Genomic DNA, 20,842 nt, shown 5'->3' with positions numbered 1-20,842 from the left:
TGCGTTACTATTCCAAAATAATGAATTAGTATTTTGAAAATGAGTTAGTATCTCAAAATAATGACATAAGTCCCTTTCAGTGGGCGTGTCGACGGCGTGTAATCTTCCGTGTTAGTGCTATTTTAATCAGCTGTAACATATTCTCAAAGGTATATGAGAACTCGCGAAAATGTTGTTAAGCTGCTCAGTGTTAAAGTTCTGCAAAACATCTGCCCAGAATATTTCCCTGCTCAGTCTCTTGTGCATCCATATGGCCCGTTCACGCCTTTTTACGGTGGAATCTTCATGCACAGAGTGCAGCTGCTTCGTATTTTTCTCTGCCTGCCTGTATATTATTTTTCACTCTTTTGTTGATATTGCAGATACATCCAAACACATGTAGTATTGATATCAACGCAAAGATAATCATTACGGAGTAGTCTGTAGCCTCCAGAGTATTTCCAACATGTGTGAACACATCTGACATGGACAATTTCCTGCTGTTTGCTGCATGTTTGAACAAGCAAATGTAGATAATATCCTGATATGATTCTCTGGATATTGTCTGGAATTCATTTGTGAAAGGGGCTTAAGTATCTCAAAATAGTGAGAGACCTCAAAATAATGCAAAATAATTTACATCGTCGTATGTGTTGTCCTCATATGTGCCAAATCCACAGAAGCAGGAGGATGAGACAAAGCTTAGCAGACCCAAAGGGATATCATGATTGAAGACTTACTTTAGACAACGATTTACAAATCATGAAAGTGGTTTTGGAGGAATCACATAATATCAGACTTGGCCAACGGTCCGTATGATGGTTTTCATTTGGGCCTGCTTTGTTTTCATTGCAGTCACTGGGGGCTGGAAACTATATTACAACAGTCTATGTTTTCAAATCAATACTCCTTCTAGCCTGGGGTTATACAAACAGCAATTTTACATGAGCCCTCAGTAGTTCCACCTAAGCAGATATTTCCTAAAGAATCAGTAGCCATATTCCTGGCTAGCTTTCACTTTTCTGTTTCTGTCTCTCTCTCTCTCTTCCCTTTGCTCTCTTTTGCTACCTTAGATTATCTCTGTTTTTATCTCTCTCAATTGCATTCTGCCTTTCTAATAGAGCCTTGTTGTTACACACTCAAGAAAGAAAAGTGAAATCAGTGGGTCACAAAATTCCTCAGGTCACAGTGACACAGCTGAGCAGTGATGGGTGAGGATAAGCCTGATGAGAAAGGGCTTTGCACGTAACTTTGGAGGACATAGTGGTCATGGCCCCCTTCTTTCTTTTTACAACTTCAGTACAAATACATTTTCCAGCTCTGACATCTCCCATAAAATTTCTGCAATCACATGAGGCCTCTCAGGCCCATCATTGTTTCTAAATGATGTCACAGTTTTAGAAATGTGCTTACATCAGCCTTGCCCATCTAAACAGTAAGCCACATACAAATGAAGAATAAGCAAAAAAGATGTAGAGTGAAGTAAGTTTAGCTCGCTGGGCAAAGAACATGATTTAAGCCACTTTTATCATGGGAGGATAGTTGGTGTCAGACACACTGGATCCAGCATCCTAGAACTGGCAAACCTCCTGGGATTTTTCACGCTACATGAGGAAAGGTGCAATAAACAAAACAAATCAAAATGTCATGAATAGAGTCTGCATGGCCTGTCGAACGCTTCACTGTCGGAGAATTTGTGCTTGTCTCAACACACAGAATAGTCTAGTAGAATGTATGAAATTAGCACAAATCTGTAGCTCAGATGATATGAACCTTCCATTGTTCCAACATAGAGTGGAATATGTGGTAATGCCACAAATTAGATCATGTTCCAATATAACCAACAGCGTTTAGTTTAGTTTAAAAGGTCAGCTAAGGTCTGGTTACCTTTTGGACGGATCAGATTAGATTACGGTTAATATGATGCATTAAAAGTAAAATAACTGTACATTTTTTATTTGTATAATTAGCATTGTATATTTCCCTTGTTTTATGCGAAGCTCTGCAGGTACCAGCACCTGGAGCTGAGTGAGAAACTGTCCACTGACACCTGGTTCCCTTGCACCGCCCAGTCTGATACAAATAATGACCTAGAACATTTATTCTGGCTGAAGGTACGTATGTGTGTGTGCGTGTGGTGTGTTTGTGTGTTTGCACATATTGTATCTGTTTTCCCCACTGCTGAATGGCTGTGGGTGGCTACTCTGTCTTCAACAGCTTCCAGCACTTTCCAATACTCTTAAAACGGGGTTGAAGGGCCTCTCACACAGACAGCTGGCTCAAACCTCCACACACGCACACATTCTTAACTTTCTAACAATTGCATGATTCACAATGCATTTGTTACTATAAATACTCATTTTCCAAGTCAACTGTGAATTATGTACTAATGATCTGTAGATGATTACCAAATCATGACTAACGCTGCACTTATTCTTTATTTACATTTTGTCTTATTTTATACTCAGTGCATACTTATCATCTCAATCGTCCAGTAATGTTACCAGTTTACTATTAGTAGAAGACCAAATGTTATATAATTAACTCATCATTCATTATTAAATACTTAAAAAGTTCATGAGTTATTCAAATACTGGCATCTGGAGGAATAATAATCATTTTGTAATCATAAATATGTCTCTTAGTCATCATAGATACATAATTTATAATTAGAGTTTATTATGGATCCAGAAAATAGAGTAACAAAAAAGTGAATATGTTCTTAATCATTTAAAAATTATTATTGTTTATTTGTGATTAGCAATGATGAATGTTAGAAATTAATGACATCTGTATTTGTTGTCAAACCTAGCGTTAATAGAGAATTACAATAGTTGCTGCTACAGTTTGAATTATTCACATGGCTAATTAGCCTGCTTGTCTTTGCAGCTAGCCAACAGTGCTTCGCACAGATGTCCTGGTTTGTGTACTGCACTGTATTTGGACCTGGCTTTCCATTTCAGACCTGTGTCTGTTTCTTATATTTAGTAGTTCTGTATTATTGAATCTTTCCACAGCCACAGTTCCCACAATAAACTCCGCAGGACCAGACTAAGCGTAGGTTAGCTGTTGATTTGACTGATCGTTTCACAGCCTTGTCCGTCATGCTTTTGATTATAGGGTCCTTTATAGTCATGAGGCGGCCTCTTTCCTTACTCGCACATACTCATTCATTCTCTCTCTCTCTCTCTCTCTCTCTCTCTCTCTCTCTCTCTCTCCCTCTCCCCCTCTCTCATCATTTCCACTTCATTGTTGAATGAGTCATCTCTCCATCCCCTGCTTCTTTTATGGATGCCCTCTTTATCATGCACATCTCTGCAACCTCTCTTGAAGGCCGCGCTTTATCCTTAAAGACACTTTCACCGTCTGAAAAGCCTTCATGATAACACCCATATGTGCCAGCTCTCCCTGAAACACCTCCTTTTCCTTCAAGTGTTCTTTCTGTCTCTGAAAAGCCTTGCTCACCTTAAATATGTAGTCTCACTCTGTCTGAAAAGCCATCCTATCATATCCATCTCTGCCAGCTCTTTTCAAAGGCGTCGTTCTCATTTCAAAGTTTTGCTTCTTCCTACGGAAGCCCTTTCTCATTTTCTAAAAGCTTTCAACATTTCTTTAAAGTGATACTCAACCCAAAATCTATCTTTTGGAACACTTACAGTCTAAAGGCTTGACAGGTGGCTGTGAAAAGCTAAATTTCTATCACAGGGAACAGAGACAAGGGTCAACCTGGAATCACAGTGGTTACAATGGAGGCCAGTCATGACACAATCACCACAAAGCACAACCAAGCTGTGACAGGAATCTAACATATCTTGTTCTGAATGAAGACATTTTAATTGTCTTTGTTCTTCTTTCTTTCATTATTCCGATTCTTTTTCTTCTTCTGTACTCATAGGCTACAGTTTTTTTAACCGTCATTTTTTCGACTTTATTGCTGAAACACTGAATATGAAGATGCTGACCACATTATCATCGCCATCTTGTTGCTACTGTTTACAAACACTCTGACTCAGATTCAAAAGATGTACTGCATGTGTATGTATTTTTTTTATATTAATAACTGTATATCATTTGTGTAGCGTGAAGGAGTTCCCAAACTTTAATTTTGTTACGCAACCCAAAAGTTGCATAAAGTAACTACCTGTATACCAAGTAATCATACTTGGTATACAGGTGCCCTATGGAGAGATGCTGAACATATTAAAACATGTGCTCAATAGTGCCACCAGGTGTTCTGTTATTAAACATTTTACAATTGGCTAATAACCGTTTGGAGTTTTTTGTACAGTGCGATCCATTTCAACTGCAATTTTAGATTTTTTGGTAAACACCTTGTTTGCCTTTTTTTGGCACATATTTCATCCAATCTTCACCAAATTTGGCACATACCATATTTAGATGACATCAAACAAAGCTAACTTTTTATTTTTGGCATCACTTTCTGTTTGTCTGTTATGGGTTATCAAACATTTAAGGGTGTGGCTTTATGCACTTGACATGTGATAACTCTTCAGTCCTTAATTAATTAGAACCACATTTGGTGGGAATGTTGTACATAAAGCTACACAGCATGTCTGTAAAAAATCATACAATTCTACTCCCAGGGGGCAGCACAGTCAAATTTTTACATGGTATTCCTACAATTTTGTTGTCTTTAAGAAAAAGAAATTTGGTACACGAGTTCTCCATGAGCATGTATATGACATATTAACGCAAGGCACCAACTCTGTGGCCATTAATAAAATACCGTCATATCTTTTTCACATATGGTTCAATTGGCGGCAATTTTGGGTGACATCATTAGACATAAATCATCAACACTGCTGTGAAATGTGATGTCATTCACCCCTAGGTGGTGCTAAAGTACAAATCTGGTCTGACTGACTATACTAGCAAAGCTCTATCAACGCAGAATTTTATAACAAATTGACCACTTACAGAATAATGAATATTCTACACATTGCCCACTGCAGGCATCAGCAGAGGATGCAGTAATCATATGCATTTTCTTCAGGGAATGCAAATGTTATAGTTCATAGTGTAAATCAACTATGGCCAACATACTGTTGTCAAAAGTAGCACTTTTTCAATGCTTTTCTTGCTATGACAGGTCAAAAGGTCTTTACATAGCATCTGCTACCTTCTTTTTCTTAGTTTCTTTTCTTCTTTGAAATAATTGCTGCTTTTTTATTGATCCAGCTGGGATTTGCTCACCCTGGAGTGGCAGCCTCTGTGATCGTGTACCTAGCTTCAGATGGGTCGTGGTCTGGGGAGCAGTGTCGGAGGACAGCCACCATCCTCCTGTCTGATATTACTGGCAAGAACCACTCACTAGGTACTTTTTACTTATTTTTATTTGTATGTATTTAATTGTTTTTAAAGCTATAAGATATTTCTATATGATAAAGTCAAACCACAGAGTTAGAAGCTAAAGGACTACTTGAAACCCTTGTACTACCTAGGAACACATGACCTCTCATGCCATCGGAACCCATTGGTGGTGAATGTGACCCATGACCTCTCTCAGCCCTTCTTCATCACGACCTCGGTTATTCTCCTGTTCTCCTTCCCCTCTGTGGCAGTGGGAGGCGTGGCCCTGAGGACCTCCTGCCACTTCAGCACCTTCGCCCTGACCGGGTGCGCATCAGAGGGTGGGCTCTCCCACAACTACCTACTTACAGACACACACTCACACTCACACACACGCACACACGCACACACACACACACACACACACACACACACACACACACACACACACACACACACACACACACACACACACACACACACACTTTCATGTAGCCGAACCAGAGATATTGTGTTTTTGATTCCATGCATTCTTCTTCCTTGTCTTCCTGGTAATTATATTACCCACAATGCAACTCAACCATTCAAAGATCTAGACATGTTATGCTAGTAGCAAATAATGTAGCCTCAAGCCACTAGTTTCAAGCAAAGATTATTAGACAGCTATAAACTCACTTCTTTCTGACTGCACACCCCCAGATTTTTTTTCAATTTCAAACTTGCCTGATGCTGACCAAAGTGACATCACTTGAGTTAATTTATCAGAGATCACAGAGATCCCTCTGGAGGCACAAAAGTCTAAATTTTTTTCACAGATGCAGTAGTTCTTAACTTGTGCAAACAGACTTTGATGTGTGAAATTGGCAGCTTGTCCCTTTAATATAGCATTCACTTTAGTTGGAAAAAGTATAATTTCATCAGCAATTTCAACAAAACAATTTGCAGTTTCTTTAAACATAAGCATGTATAAAGGATAAAGGTTCAGTCTTGGTATTTTTGTGGAAGGCATTTTAAATTTAAGAGTATTCCTTTAGTCTGATTAAATTTGCTTATTCAGAGAAAGTGATCAGTAAAGGCCTCCTAGCTGCTTGCTGTGTCTCTCCCTGCCTCTCATCCCTCTCCCTCTTCTTTCCTCCCTCCATCCATGCAATAGCTGTTTGCGGCAGCCGTGTCAGATGGACAGCTGCAGTCCTCCCAAGTTAGAGCACGCCTCTGTCAGGTAGGCCTTTTTGGAATGAAACACTGACCAATCAGAGAGCTGAAACCACAAACAAAAGAACTATCTATATATCAGTTTGTCTCTGTAGGTGTACAGGAGGAGGGGAGGCCTCTCACTGCTCTGTTCAGTGTCACCGTGGTTTCAGTATTACTGTCGTTAATGGCAAGAGAACCCCACCTCACCAGGTACACTGAATACTGTATTACGTGTTGCACTGTTTACATAACATTATACAATGTCCTTCTTAATGTTAAGTTAACCTCCAGTTAGATACAAAAGTGTATTGTAGTGTATAATCTATATTATAGCTTTATTGATCACAGGTTATATTATATAACATGCATATTCCTATTATTTTTGTTATGTTCATTACTGATAAAACCACATATACATATTGAATTGCATGCACACAACACTCTTATTAAATGTCCTCACACGGCCTCAGATATTGAGCAAGACCTGGCCACAGTCAAACTGTCCTGACCTGGCAGATGTTTTGTGTGTCCACTTCTAGTTAAGCACATACACAGTCATTGAACTTCTAAAGTATTGACAAATTGCCTTGTTTGTATGCAGGAGAGGGACATTTTCATTAATTAGGTGCGTGTAGAGTTTGAACAGAGATGTAAGAGGGGCAGCAACAAGGTCTCAAAAGAAAGACAGACATAAGGTTGACAGTATTTTTCCTCTTACAAATGCTAGAGTTGTAATGTAATCATTTGTTCCACTATTTGTAACATTTTGTTTTCTTTTACTCACTCAACATTTGTGGTTGCATTCTCCTTTGCCACCAAAAACTAGGATAACTCAATTACAGTACATCTACATGAACGATGAGGGAAACCAAGCAGATTTTATGTCTAATGTGATTATTTTGACAGATGGCACTGCATGTTAAGGCAGTCTGAGAAACTGTCTACATACATTAAATCAGACAGAATTTTAGTAATCATATAGGTATGGTATAATAGGTATAATCTTAGGTGTATAAAGCAACAAAATCAAAAGGTTGACACAAAGGCTTAAATATAGGTATTGGAATCAGTTGGGACCTCCCGATAATTTAATAGACTGATTCTAAATATCTTCACACAATATCATATGCATTTTTTTGTGGTCACAATAGTTAACTACAAAGAAGTGTGAAGTACTATCCTCAGTGATATTCTGTATAATTAGTAAGATTTGTGTTTTCCCGTATCATCAGACCTTGAAAGAAGACATGTTTACAGATCGTATTATGTGATGCTTTTGTTGATTCTTCACTAAAAGTCAGTCCTTTTTGAATTTAAGAAGTTTCACATCTTTATGTGCATATCATACATTTGAGATGGTATGTTTTCCTTTTAATGCACCAAAATTCCCACCTTTCTGTCTTTTGTCTTTGTTACTCCTATTTTCGTTCTTCTTCCAGAGAGAAACACATCTGGAGTGCTTCCATGGTTCATGGGATCGTGTAGTCAGCTGTCAGCCTGTAGACTGCGGCCTGCCTGATCAGTCTTATGTCTACCACGCCATATTCAGTTGCCCCTGGGGAACCACTTTTGGCAAACAATGCTCCTTCACCTGTGGCTCACCAGCTATACTACAAGGTAAGTTATGGATTCTTCTGTTTTGTTCTAGGTCTAATCTAGTCTTGTCTATTGCATATTCTTTGTCAATCATCAGTGGAGCAACGAGAAACAACAAAGTAAAGTATATGGTCACACTTCATAGCACCAGTATCAGGCTAACAATGCAAAGACATATCTATTTTTCTACCTCATGACCTCAAGAGTGTGATACTTTGGTCACTTATCAGCTGCTTTTCCCAATGAGATAAACCAAAATTCACTGAGTTTCATTCAAACTGACAAACAAGCCCTTTTGGAATCAAACGGCCTCATTTAAAGAACATTCTTTTTAGTTTCTGATGAGTATTATTATCACTGAATTATGGAGGTCAACAAGTGGCCAAAATCTCTCAATCAAATATACCTTTCAATTACTAACTAAAGCTCTCTGCAGCTACCATTAGACCCACCTTCTGACAGTTGCAGCTCCGTCTGGTAAACAGACAAACCACAGTAAGATGATGTAAGCTACAGTCCATAAAATGAAATGGACATTAAACCTTGATTTTACGCTTACAATTTACACTTTAAAATTGGAGGCCTGTTTTTTTACAGGGTGCATCCTGTTGTTCTTACAGTCAGTGTTTATGTAAAACTAATTAGTTTGAAAAACAGCTCAGACAAGGGGAACTAATCTACAGTGTTGCAATAAAATGCCATTTACAAAATCACAGCCATGTCTTCTCTCAGTGAGGCTTGCTCCTTATATCCTTATACAGCTTTGTGGCCATTAAAATGTTACTGAAATTCAGGATGAACACTGATAGAAACATTTACATGGCATATTCCTGTTCCCTTTACACACACACACACACACACAGTTTCCCTCTACTCAGATGTCCACAATGTTTTTGAAAACACCACTTGCACCATAACGAGTCAGAACCAATATTGCCTGTGGCAGCCATAATTAGGAGAACCACCAAACACGCACAAATTCATAGTTACACACACAAGTTTAAAACATTACCCCACTTTAGCAATGCAAGTTACGCAATGTAGTAGATGCTTCTTGAAGTGATTAGATGGAACGAGCGTGATGTCCACACACTTGTGTTTGTGGTCAGAAGCCACAGCGAACGCTCAAATGTCAAAGTAGAGTCAGCAGTTAGACCCATGTATTCATGATCTAAATACAGATTGTGCAGAAGTAATTCTATTTGTGGCTTTTGGTTTAGTAAAATATGTTTGGAGGCCATCATGCATTACTCAGCAGTAAAAGCACACTTTGTAGTTCACAAGAATGTGTGCAGTACACACCAGTACAGCTGTAATGGATTTTGATAATCACAACACCAGCCCAATGTTTAAATAGCTTATAAAACATGTGATGCCATGTTAAAGATTCATTACATTTTACAGACCTAATAAAAATTGTGAAAGGTTTAGGTTGTTATGATTCTCCACACATACCAACACTCATGCTTCATATGGGGCCATACAGGCATAGAAAATATTAGCTTTGGGCTACGCTGAAGCCATAGTCTCCTTCTCCTCATAACTGTACAAGACAGAGCCATGAAACAAAACCAGAATGTTTCTTGGGACAGAAATGAATCCATTATGTTGACCTACTTGTGCTTGCCATGTCTATTTCTTTAAGTTGTAGCTGTTAAATACAGAACATATAACTCTTATAAATATATATTTTAAAGCAAGGCTATGTAACTTTTGAAATAAGCAACAAAACAAACTTGAATTTATAAACAATTAAATAAACTGTTGCTCAGTTCAATACACTCAGGCGTTTTGCTACTACTGCGACATTTGGTCCAAATACAATTAAAAAAGATTATTATTTTTGCTACACAACTAGAAATAATCAGATCATAAATAAACTTAAAACAAAACATGTAGTTTATTAAAATGTAGGCTAAAGTGAGAAAAAAGAAAAAGTCAATTTAAAATGCAAATGTTGAAATGGAAACGCTCAAACTGAAAGCATTTGAAAAGAGGAAATTGTAGGGGGAAAGGGAAACATGAAACGTGAAACTCAAAATTAAATAAGGAGAAATAATCAGATTTCAGCAAATCGTATTTTTTAGGCTACAGCTGTCATAATGTGTAAAATCAATTAAAAATAATTGAAAAATATAAAAATAAATAATGAATGTAACTTGTGATTGTAATAACCAATCAATTCATTACTGTCCAGCTAAATCAAATCGGTTAATTGATATTTCGATGACATGCTTTTTAATGATTTGACAAAATAATAACAATATATGTAATAAGAGTACAAATAAATTAATACATTAAATAATATAATAATACAAAATTTAGTATGATAAATTATATAAATAATAGCAAGAGTAATAATAATAATAATATTCATGATATTAATATTTTATTTGATAGAGGGCAGTAAGGGACCTGGATAATGCATATGGGGGTGCTGGCCCAAAAAAGGTTGAGACCCACTGCTCTAATGTTAGCTAATGTTTGCTAGCTTCAGATAGATAACACTTTGTGGCCACTGTTCAGCAAATGTTATAAAGTCTCAAGAAAGTTATTGTCATATAAAATCTGCAGTTTCATTCAAGTAAGTTCAAGCTAGTCAAATCCACACAAAATAACTCATACCTGCCTGCCTGTATTTATTTTTAAGCAATGTAATGCAGAAAAGGATGCTTGGGGTGAATTATTAAATTTCTAGTGAAGCTTATTGTTTCAGTGAACTCATCTCAATTTGGACAGTACATTTTTTATGTTAAACTGTAAAATATCCTCTATTACATACGTACTGTACAAATGTTTATTAATTGCATATGACATGTATTGATAACCTTATCTGAGGGATCATTGCAAAAAAATTGCATTGTGTGTGTATGTGTGTGTGTGTGTGTATGTGTGCATAAGAATATCAGTGGATAAATCAATATTGGAATTTTTCACTAATATCAGTATAGGCATCAGCCACAAATATTCTGTATCAGTCGGGCTGTAAATTTCATCACAGGTCAGAAGTAGATTGTATAGTTGTACAACCATACCAGTCAAATGAGCCTTACAAACATGATAACTTTTCTAGCTCCAAGTTCAGTATGATACAACACAAAACAAATTCAGTACATCAATACCAGCAATGCAAGTTTACAATAATACAGGCAGAAATAGAAAAACAGAAAATTGTTTAGTTAGTATAGTTTTCTGCATTGCACAGTTGTGTTAGGTACACTTCTGCCCAACTATATTCTAAACTTCTCCCCTCCCTGACGCTTCCCTCTCCTCAGGTGACAGTGACAGGTTGGTGTGTTTGGAGGACGGTCTGTGGTCTTTCCCAGAGGCCTACTGCAAGATCGAGTGTCCAGAGGTTCCAAACATACCTGATGCCAAGCTGCTTACAGCAGACTGTCTGGCCTCAGGGCACGACGTTGGCTCTGTCTGCCGTTACAAATGCAACACAGGTTTTTATGTAACAGGGGGCCTTAAAAAGAAGACACCAAGGTCAGTGTTTGGAACTGTTAGCAGCTTTGTGGACAGAGAGTGCAGCTGCCAGGGTTTTGGGGGGCATTTCTACTAGCATCACTTACATCTAAAATGTGTATTAAAAGCAGTATATGGCATCTTTAATTATCCGTAATGGGGCAAATACTGTATAATGTTCTCTTTAATTTATTTCCACTGACACCTTTTATTCCTTTTGACGTACATGGACAAAACAAAAAAAACTGTAAGAACTATTTCTTTAATCACATATTGTAGGTTGTGGAGTGGCTTTAAGTGCCTTATAATACTAGTAAGTCTGCGTAGACAGCAAACCAAAGTAAATGCAGTGTTTTATCACACATGCCTCCTGCGTAATGGAGGAAATTCCTTCTTTTCCTTTATTTTACAAGATTCCCATTACGCATTGCTTAATAAAATTAGGATCTTTGATTTAGGTATTTTGTGCAACAGTCTGCCAATGAATCACATCACAACACCCAAACCCCAGGGGCAAAGCTTTAAATATCAATGGGTACAGTTTAAAGAGGCATTTTTGGGTCCATCATCTGTAAAAGGAGATTCTGTTTCGGAACAAGCTCACAGTAGGGTCCAATAAAATATGTACCGCTGCTAACTGGGCCTCGTCATTACATTGCCAATTGTATTCATTAGGTAACTCCTCATTACTGAACACAGTTCACATGCTGTTAATGAGATGAAGGGAGACACAGCCTCCGGGGTAAGTTTAGGCCCTGCTTTACACAGGGTCAGCTATCTCTCTTCACATAGTTCAGTCTGTATGTTAGCAGTTGTTGAGTTCATGTACAATTTACTCTACATATTAATGCTATATTTTCCTTGTTGTATAGTCTTGAATTGTAATTCAAGTCCAGTGTATCAAATATCTAACAAGATGACTTTTACCATCATATAAGGGTAGTAAAAATATACATATTATCGTTTTGTATTACATTAAATTTCCATCAAACATGGCAAAACACTATTTCATGTAAAGATCTATTTGCAGCTGGGTATCTTTATGAGTTACGCTTTCTTAAACGTATGCGTAAACATTTTAATAACCCCTGATGCTTTATTAGTCCAACATGTGAAAGTGAACAGCAGCAGCTATTAAAGAGCTTTAAACAGGCTTTTTACGCTTACCTTCGACACATGTACCCACATAAACTTGTATTGTAAAACATACTGTTGCATTTACACACTACATGCACCACGCCGGAGATCTGTTTTACGGTAGAATGGTCAGTATGTTTTTTGTTATTGGAACAGTAAAAGTAAAGTGAGACAGTAGAGAAGGTGAGCAGGGGTATAGAGTGCATGTGGTTCAACAGGGAGTTTGTTACAATAAACCTGAATATACGCAATGTTTCTGAATAAACAACTTTTCAATTATACAACACAATAGTAATTCAGCCACCATGAAATGTTACATTTTTGTTCTGAACTCATCTTTCAGGTGGATCATACCTGTGAAACATCTAGTATAAATGTACAGCAGTATGGTTAGAATGTAATAAAAAAAACAAAAACTGAGCATGAACTGGCTGCCACCTATAGAAAGGAAAACAGTGTCATAGTACTGGCCACAGAACACCAGCCATAATTTCTTCTCTCCTCCTCAAAAGGTCATTTAAAATCTGCAAAACCTGTGTTGCCTCAAATTTAGATCACCTAGAGATGTGTTTATTTGCCTCTAGGAAGTACTTCAAGTTGGAGTGCCTGGAGGGAGGTCAGTGGGAGGAAACTAGCTGTGAGCCGGTGTCCTGCCCAGCCCCACCTGATGTATTCCAGGGCATGTATACCTGCACCAATGACCTGTTCTTTGACTCCCACTGCACCCTGCAGTGCCCAGATGCAGCAGAAAATGTAAGATTTCAACAGCCGTCCTCTACTCCTCAGGTCAAATAGAAGTACTTTTGATCACATTATTATCATCAGTCATGTGACCATCAAGTCAGTGCATTTTTTTAATCAACTTTTGTTCTGATGTCAGACATGATACACTGTAGGCATTCCTTTTAGACACACACTGTATGCACAGTAGCTGTGGTTTTGGCTACAGTCATACATCCCTAACACCTTGTCATGAACGTGTTGCTGCACTGCTGTTGTGTTTTTCTCCAGACTACAAGAGGAATCATTTTACTTATGGAGCTTGAATGAAGCATGAGGAGTCTTCTACAAAGGCTGCCACTTTAAGTGTATAAGAAATGGGTGTACTTCCACCAAGTTTCCCAAATATAGAGGATGACATGGTCAAACTACAATATAATATTTTTTATAAGAGTGCTCCTTTGAATTTCTGGGCGCCATCTCTTTATTGAAGCCACATTTAGTATGCATGTTAGAACAATTATGAGGCATTTAAACTGTTTTTCATATTGAGAGTGTTTGAATTCATTTATTCATTTGACGAATGACTCATCTGTGGAGGCCTGTCTGTTTAGAGAGCTTTATATTTATCCATGTGACTGCTCAACAATGCAAAACAATAATAAACAACTAAATTATGGTTGGAACTAAACTGGCTGACTATTTCTCGTGAGTTGTGTGAAGACAGTGCAGCAGAAGTGTAGACCGCACATAAGCTCTTGATGACCACAATGAATGTTAGTATCTGTGTTTGTTTCCAGAGGGAGATTCGCTGCACTAAGGATGGTGAATGGACTGCAGAGTTCACCATGTGCTCCAAGCTTCAGGGATCATGCTCTCCTCCTCCTGATCTCAACTCTGTAGAGTACAGCTGTGACCAGGGGAGGGATGTCGGTGAGTGTAACTTCTTCTGTCAAAGGAAATAAAGCCATAAACTGTAGCCTGTCTGGTCTTTGGCTTGTCTTGTCACACACTACTTAGAGTAGAGCATCTTCTCCAACTCATTCCTCATTTTCTTTTGGTATTCTTTGATTGAGTCATTTGCCAACTCACTCTATACAAAATGATCTGGTCCAGATCCAAGTGTAGACAGTGAAAAACAAAACAGAAAAATGTCTAAAAATGGTGATCATTTAAGATTGAGGGACAAGAAATGCTGAAACATATTACAGCATCATTTTGACCATCTCAAACCAGCTCTGAACAGTCTGATCTTTAAAGTCAGATTTGATTTATTTACGCCTAAGGTTACAGTTTCAGATAGTAATGTCTTATATATCCAGCCATGACAACAACAAAGGCTCTTCTGCAAATTGACAAAAGAGTATACATTCAGTATGAGAGAGTGAATTGCAGCACAGACACCACACATTGATAGAAGTAAACAATCATAACTGGCCAATTACACCACAGCACTATTTCATCTGGTACACACATCCCATTGTGTGTATGTCAGTGCAGATCTGGATTCAGACGCCAATAAGAAAATCAACAATCTATTGTTACAACAGCTTTAGATGATTATGCAACTGTGGGTGCTTTGTACCATATAGATACAGACAGAGGCATTTTAGGCATCTTACTGTACTGATCCAACGTAGATATAAGTAAAATATATCTTCTACCAACTTATCATGGTAATAAATGAGCTATTGAAGCATTTATTTGAGTGTTTAGTTGTTTGGCAGCGTCAAAAACTGAAATGTAAATCATGACATTCCATCCTGACAAATGGACAGTTTGTCAAGCTACAGTTGAATTATACTGACACACTATAGTAGAAACATGTATTGATAAATAAATGGCAGAAGCTTACTTTTGAACCAACAAACAGACTTAACACACACACACACACACACACACACACACACACACACACACACACACACACACACACACACACACACACACACACAGTAGAAGCCCTCCTACAGTGATGGTGGCCAAGAGTGCAGACCACGGATGACAGATGATGGTGTGGTCTGAAGTTATGTGGTCTGTTTTTTCCTCAATGTTTAATCATGAATAAATTCAACAGATGCTAATGAGCATTAGAGGTAAGTGTTATTTGATTTATGTTTTTTTCTTCTTCTTCCTTTTCCTTGCAGGTGCCGTTTGCTACCCAACTTGCATTGTGGCTCTGGACATGGATCTGCGTGACCCTGTGGTCCTGCCCAATGGCACTACGGCTGATTCTTTAAAGCACTGGATGCTCCCGACTAAAGTCGAGGTGAGACACCTGAGGAGGAGAGTCAAGTAACCTCGATTTGTTTTTTCTCCAGTGATTCTGTTTGGGTTCACTTAAGGTTACTTCAGTTCTATTCTGTTCTGTACCAGCACTTAACAAACACTAAATAACTCCAAAACAATAAAGTTAATTTTTCTATAACCAATGCAGAATTATAATAATGTACAGTATATTTATACTAAAATGTAACCAAGATGTATGTACAGTAGTTAAGTGTTCAGTTAATCTTTTTGTAATAAGCAGAATTTAAGCAGAACTTAACACAGCAAACTGAAAAGTCAAAACAGCAGCCAACCAAGGGAAATGTTTTCTGTTACAGTTTCACAAGTAATATTGCCACACATTCACAAATCTGGAAAGGAGAAACATACTAACAACAAATCTTGCTGACATTTGAACAAAGTTTTGGCCTTTTACGACAGCAGCTTAAATACTGTCAGTCTGCAAAATCTGGTATGAGCCTGCCCCACCCTGCTTTAAAGGTTCATGCTGGTGTTTAATTTACTTTACTGAGCTGCTGACTAAACCATACCAAGTGTTAACTAGCGATGTGGTAATGCACTTCCAAAAGTTTTGGAGACTTGAGAGATGGGTGAAAAAACTGCCTAATTTCAATTTAAGCAGGCAAGATATTATGACCTTTACCCCTAGTACTAAATATATAAATATAGTAATAGTATGCTTCTAATCAATGTCTATTTGATCCAGATCATTCAATTACAAAGCTTTGAGAGGTAGTGCTGCACAGAGCAGCTTGAAGAACTGGTTGCACCTGTTGCCAAGCTGTTTTAATGATAAATCATGATGAGGTGAAAAAATTAGATCTCTTGATTGGCTTAAATAGCCCCAACTGCGCAAGAGCTTGTGCTTTTGCTTTTGCTACCACCTAGAAATTCTTGGCAGGTTTTGTGAAACAGTTGTTGTTTTGCTTTCTTGCTGCCATGCGACCAGTCCAGGGTGCTGTGAAAGCCGATCTGCTCACAAACAGTGCAGATATTTTTACAAAAAAACATCCATTACAATGAATAATGCATCCAAACATCTGGCGGTCTGAAGAACATCATGGATCATACACTGAGCTACTGCTCCAGACTAACTCACCTTTACTGATAAACACAAAGCAAAGTTAATCACAGTTTAAGACAGCTGACATAAACAACAGAGAATTTTCAGCCATGCATATTTGCAGTGAAAGTCTCTGTTAGCTACTGTACCTGTATCCAAATGAATATTTATATCTCTGGTTGCTAATGTCATTATGTGCCACATGAAACCTCTGCACAGAGGCTTTTTAATCTTTGCTTGATTGTGAGACATTTCAAGCTAAGTTTTATAATAAACAAAAAGTGTTTTGTGCTAACAAAATAACTACACAAAGGGTTTGTGCTATGACTGTCAGTTTAGCTTAAATTTAAATCAGCTGCTTATTAGCTGCAACAAAACATATGCCCACAGATGCATGCCCCATTTATGCCTATTTTTACACTGGAAATAAATTATAACCACATTCAAATTTTAAAAGGAACTTATGTGGACAAATTAGAGTCTTAGATTTTTTTATTAATTATTGAGGTGAGATAATTTCAAAGATCAGTGATTACTTATGTCATCAACATTAGCATTCAAAAAATAACAATTTTAGTTTGAGTGATATTTAAACCTCAGTGAGACCAAAAGCATTTGTTTTAAATTGGACACATTTCATTGAGTGTAGTAACAAAAACATAAATTAATCTGAAATGGCTTCAAAAGTCTCCTTGAGTTACTGCAAATGCCTTAAAATGAATCCCTCTGTTGAACTGCAGCTGAGATGTTTGAACTCATCATAACGTGCAAATGTGTTTCATATCAGATGCTTGACTGAATCACTGGCAAGGCAGTATCTTTTAAATTTTCTAGGAAAACATTTTTAATTCCCAGCTGCATCAGCTAATAACACACTATCACACAACAGAATCCACCTCTTGTGTACTTGAGTGCGCGTTCGTTATCATTCAAGTGTTTTTGCATTACTGGAAATCACAGGCAGATAGCGAGACTAAAGGTTCCAGTTGACGTCAAGCCTTTTAGGAAATACACACATCTCTAACACACACAGTGTATACAAGTCCCCTCGAACAAACTCAGAGGAATGTCAGATCTTGGGTCGGAGTAAGAGCGCTGTTGCTTTGCTTTAAAGGTGGGTCATGTTACCCAATATCATATCTCAGAAATCGCTTCTACGTTAACGCTGTCGCAAACACTGCTCTGGTTTCACCTTACTTTTGGGTGGTCAGTCAGCCAGCCAGCCAGTTAATCCACCTTTGCCAAGGTCGAATAGTTGGATGGAGGTCTTGTTACTTACGCCATACCTCTGACACTGCCTTGTGATTTCAAGGCATTGTGTTATCTCAGATACTTCAGAATCAGGTCTCCCTCACTGGGTCAGCCTGCACAGGAAATCACAGGGGAGGATCCACTTGCTCTGTCCATATTTGTTAGTCAATCAGCTATCTGCTAACCACCTTGTTAATTCTTGGGGTCAAATGAATGACAGAAGACCACAGCCTCACCCAACTTCCACCACAAAATGTTGAGTTTTGCATCCACTTAAGTTGTAACAAACAACTACTCCTCCGTCGCAAGGTTTTCATCCACGAGTAACACTGCAGAGGGCAGCACGAGCTTTAAGTCATAATGTACTGCATATGTTCATGAATACATATCTAAGATATCTTCATGGTCTGCAATCAGAGTAAGTGCAAGATGTAGTCTTAAAACAGTTTCTGGTGAGGGAAGCCAAGTAGTAGTGGCTAATTGGCTCAAGGTACCATAACTGTATTTAGTCTATACTATTACAGATATAATTCCTGGGTTTGCCAATAAAATACTACAACCATACATGTGGAGGTACATATAGGTGTATATTACTTTTTTCCATTTCATGTTGACTCTTTTCCATTTACACACTATGGTGTCCTCTTGTATCAGGAAACAGAAAATAATAATAAGGCTCAGAATTCTGTGAACTTTGAAGTGGATAGTCATGGATTCAGAGAATTTGCATTTTTGGTAATGTCCCTGACTTTTTTTATGGTGTTTACTGTGTATATTTTTCATACAAATTGCAGAATCCCCTGAAATTTTGAGCAAACATTTATTCTCCTCAGAAGATGAACACTAACCATTCCTAACACACCTTCACACTAACATCACGCGTCAACGTTTTTCACAATATTGTATAATAATCCAGTAGGCATGACATATTGCCAATGTCAAGCACATTCATGCTCCCAGAGAAAGCATCCTTATATTTGAGCCACTTTTTTGCGGTGTAGAATTTGGCAAAACAAGTTGGCATTAGCATCCATCTACAGTATAGTATGGCAATTTAATTAATGGATGTTCACTTTAAATCAGTGCTTCTACCTCAACTAGTAATACATGGAGACCCAAGCATACAAAAACTCTGTTAGTTATGTGAATGTACTATTATTTTCTATGGCATAGACAGTGGTTAAGCCTTTCCTGTGACTGCGTTTCTCAACCATTGTCCTCATGTGCTTATTTTTTAGAAAATAGTCTGCACAGGGGTGATGAAGTGGTACCCTGACCCTGAACACATCCATTGCATCCAGTCCTGTGAGGTAAGAGTGCAAACAGCCAAGCAGTCCTGCATCAAATGCGCGAGTATGTGCAAATACTTTTCATCCAACATCAGTCTCACCCAGGACTCTGAAACTGTTAAACGAGTGAATGTCTATTTTAGCCGTGGCCACACAGTACCTGACAGAAGAATAGACCATTAATTACTGCAGCTGAGAAACCAGAGTTAAGATGTTTCCTATATGTCACAGATCTGATGTTTTTAATGCAGTAAGAAGAGGAAAAAGTGAGTTGCTGCATGTACATTTTATATCTTATATTTGGTGGTTTCTGTGATACACAGTTGTCCTTTGGTGTCCATTCATGCTGACAGCACATAAGTACCTCTCAGTGTAACTGATCACCAAGGCACTTTGGGAACATGGGGCTTGATACCTCTTGCTTAACCAACTGGTGCCTCCGTTTTGAGGTGAAAGCGTAAAACTGTTCTTACATAACATGTCTAGTATGTGTTCTTTCAAAGCCTCAAGGTCAGGAGGATCTCAGTTTGGCTTTCATCCTATTATTATCAACGATATTTTATTAATGTCGAGATAGGGAATACTTAATCCTAATAACAATTACACCATTTCTGGGCACAACCGCATTAAATTTACTACCCTAGCCAGACCTTTCCAATAATATTAAACATGAAGCAAAACATGCTGTATTCCTGTTGTCATCACTACTCAAGATACCAGAGGCAGTGTGCAATGTGCTTCAGATTTCCTGATGACAAATCTTAGGCAGAAATTGATATTCTCACACCATAAACTTACAAGAATTCTTTTCAAATCTATCCAAATAAGCTTTTTTCCTCAGGATCCTGGCATGATCAAATGTTGGTGCGCCTGCCAAACCTAATGGATTATCTGATAAAAGAAAATCGATTAATCAGTGGATTATGTTAGATTTAGATCAGTTGTTTAGGCTGACAAAAGGCTTTTCAATCTTTCTACGTAATTTAAAATAGTCTGTTCCGTGTGTGCTGGCTCTCACGCTGTTTTACAAAGAGAGCCAGATAAAGTTGCCCATAAAGTGACAAGGTAACAAATTAGAATTTTAGCTTACATACTTACTTACATTTGCTTACATTACACGGCATTCTGTGAATTTATTGCTGGATGCTTTTAGGAGTTAAGTTTTTGTATCAATGTATGACTACATTTGTGACTGTGAAAGGTAATATGTCAAAAGTGGTAGCAAGTTAATATAAGACAGAAGATGTTTGTTGCTAATAGGTATGAACTAAAAGTGCTGGATTTTTCCTTGTTGGATCTTGTTTACCCACCAAGCATGCACAAACAGGCACAACAAAGAAATAAGCAGAAAACCCAGAGGCGTATATATCTGATGCACTTCTCAATATGAAAACTTAATCTAGCACTGTTTCTCCAGTCTTCACTAAAGATGATAAAACAAGTTCAGTTGTTTCATCATTACATTGTTGATTCCCTCACTAGTGACAAAATTGGATCAGCAGTGTGCTTTCAAAAAGCAATTTACCCATATGAGCATATCCAGCCA

The 20,842-nt window shown here is 37.8% G+C and overlaps 1 protein-coding gene across 1 annotated transcript in view; it reads left to right on the top strand.

The window, feature by feature from the left end:
* pappa2 (pappalysin 2) overlaps nt 1–20,842 on the top strand; it is a 75,223-nt gene that overhangs the window by 43,035 nt on the left and 11,346 nt on the right. The window contains exons 15-25 of the mRNA XM_073491615.1: nt 1,980–2,093; nt 5,179–5,314; nt 5,442–5,616; nt 6,443–6,508; nt 6,597–6,693; nt 7,923–8,100; nt 11,355–11,568; nt 13,269–13,437; nt 14,205–14,337; nt 15,552–15,673; nt 19,246–19,317. Of these exons, the coding sequence (XP_073347716.1) occupies nt 1,980–2,093; nt 5,179–5,314; nt 5,442–5,616; nt 6,443–6,508; nt 6,597–6,693; nt 7,923–8,100; nt 11,355–11,568; nt 13,269–13,437; nt 14,205–14,337; nt 15,552–15,673; nt 19,246–19,317 (1,476 nt within the window). The remainder of the gene's footprint in view (nt 1–1,979; nt 2,094–5,178; nt 5,315–5,441; nt 5,617–6,442; nt 6,509–6,596; nt 6,694–7,922; nt 8,101–11,354; nt 11,569–13,268; nt 13,438–14,204; nt 14,338–15,551; nt 15,674–19,245; nt 19,318–20,842) is intronic.

This window comes from Pagrus major, chromosome 21 (genome assembly GCF_040436345.1).
Source record: "Pagrus major chromosome 21, Pma_NU_1.0".
NCBI classification, from domain to species: domain Eukaryota; kingdom Metazoa; phylum Chordata; class Actinopteri; order Spariformes; family Sparidae; genus Pagrus; species Pagrus major.
The sequence above is the reverse complement of the archived record's forward strand: the minus strand, read 5'-3'. Positions and strand labels throughout refer to the sequence as shown.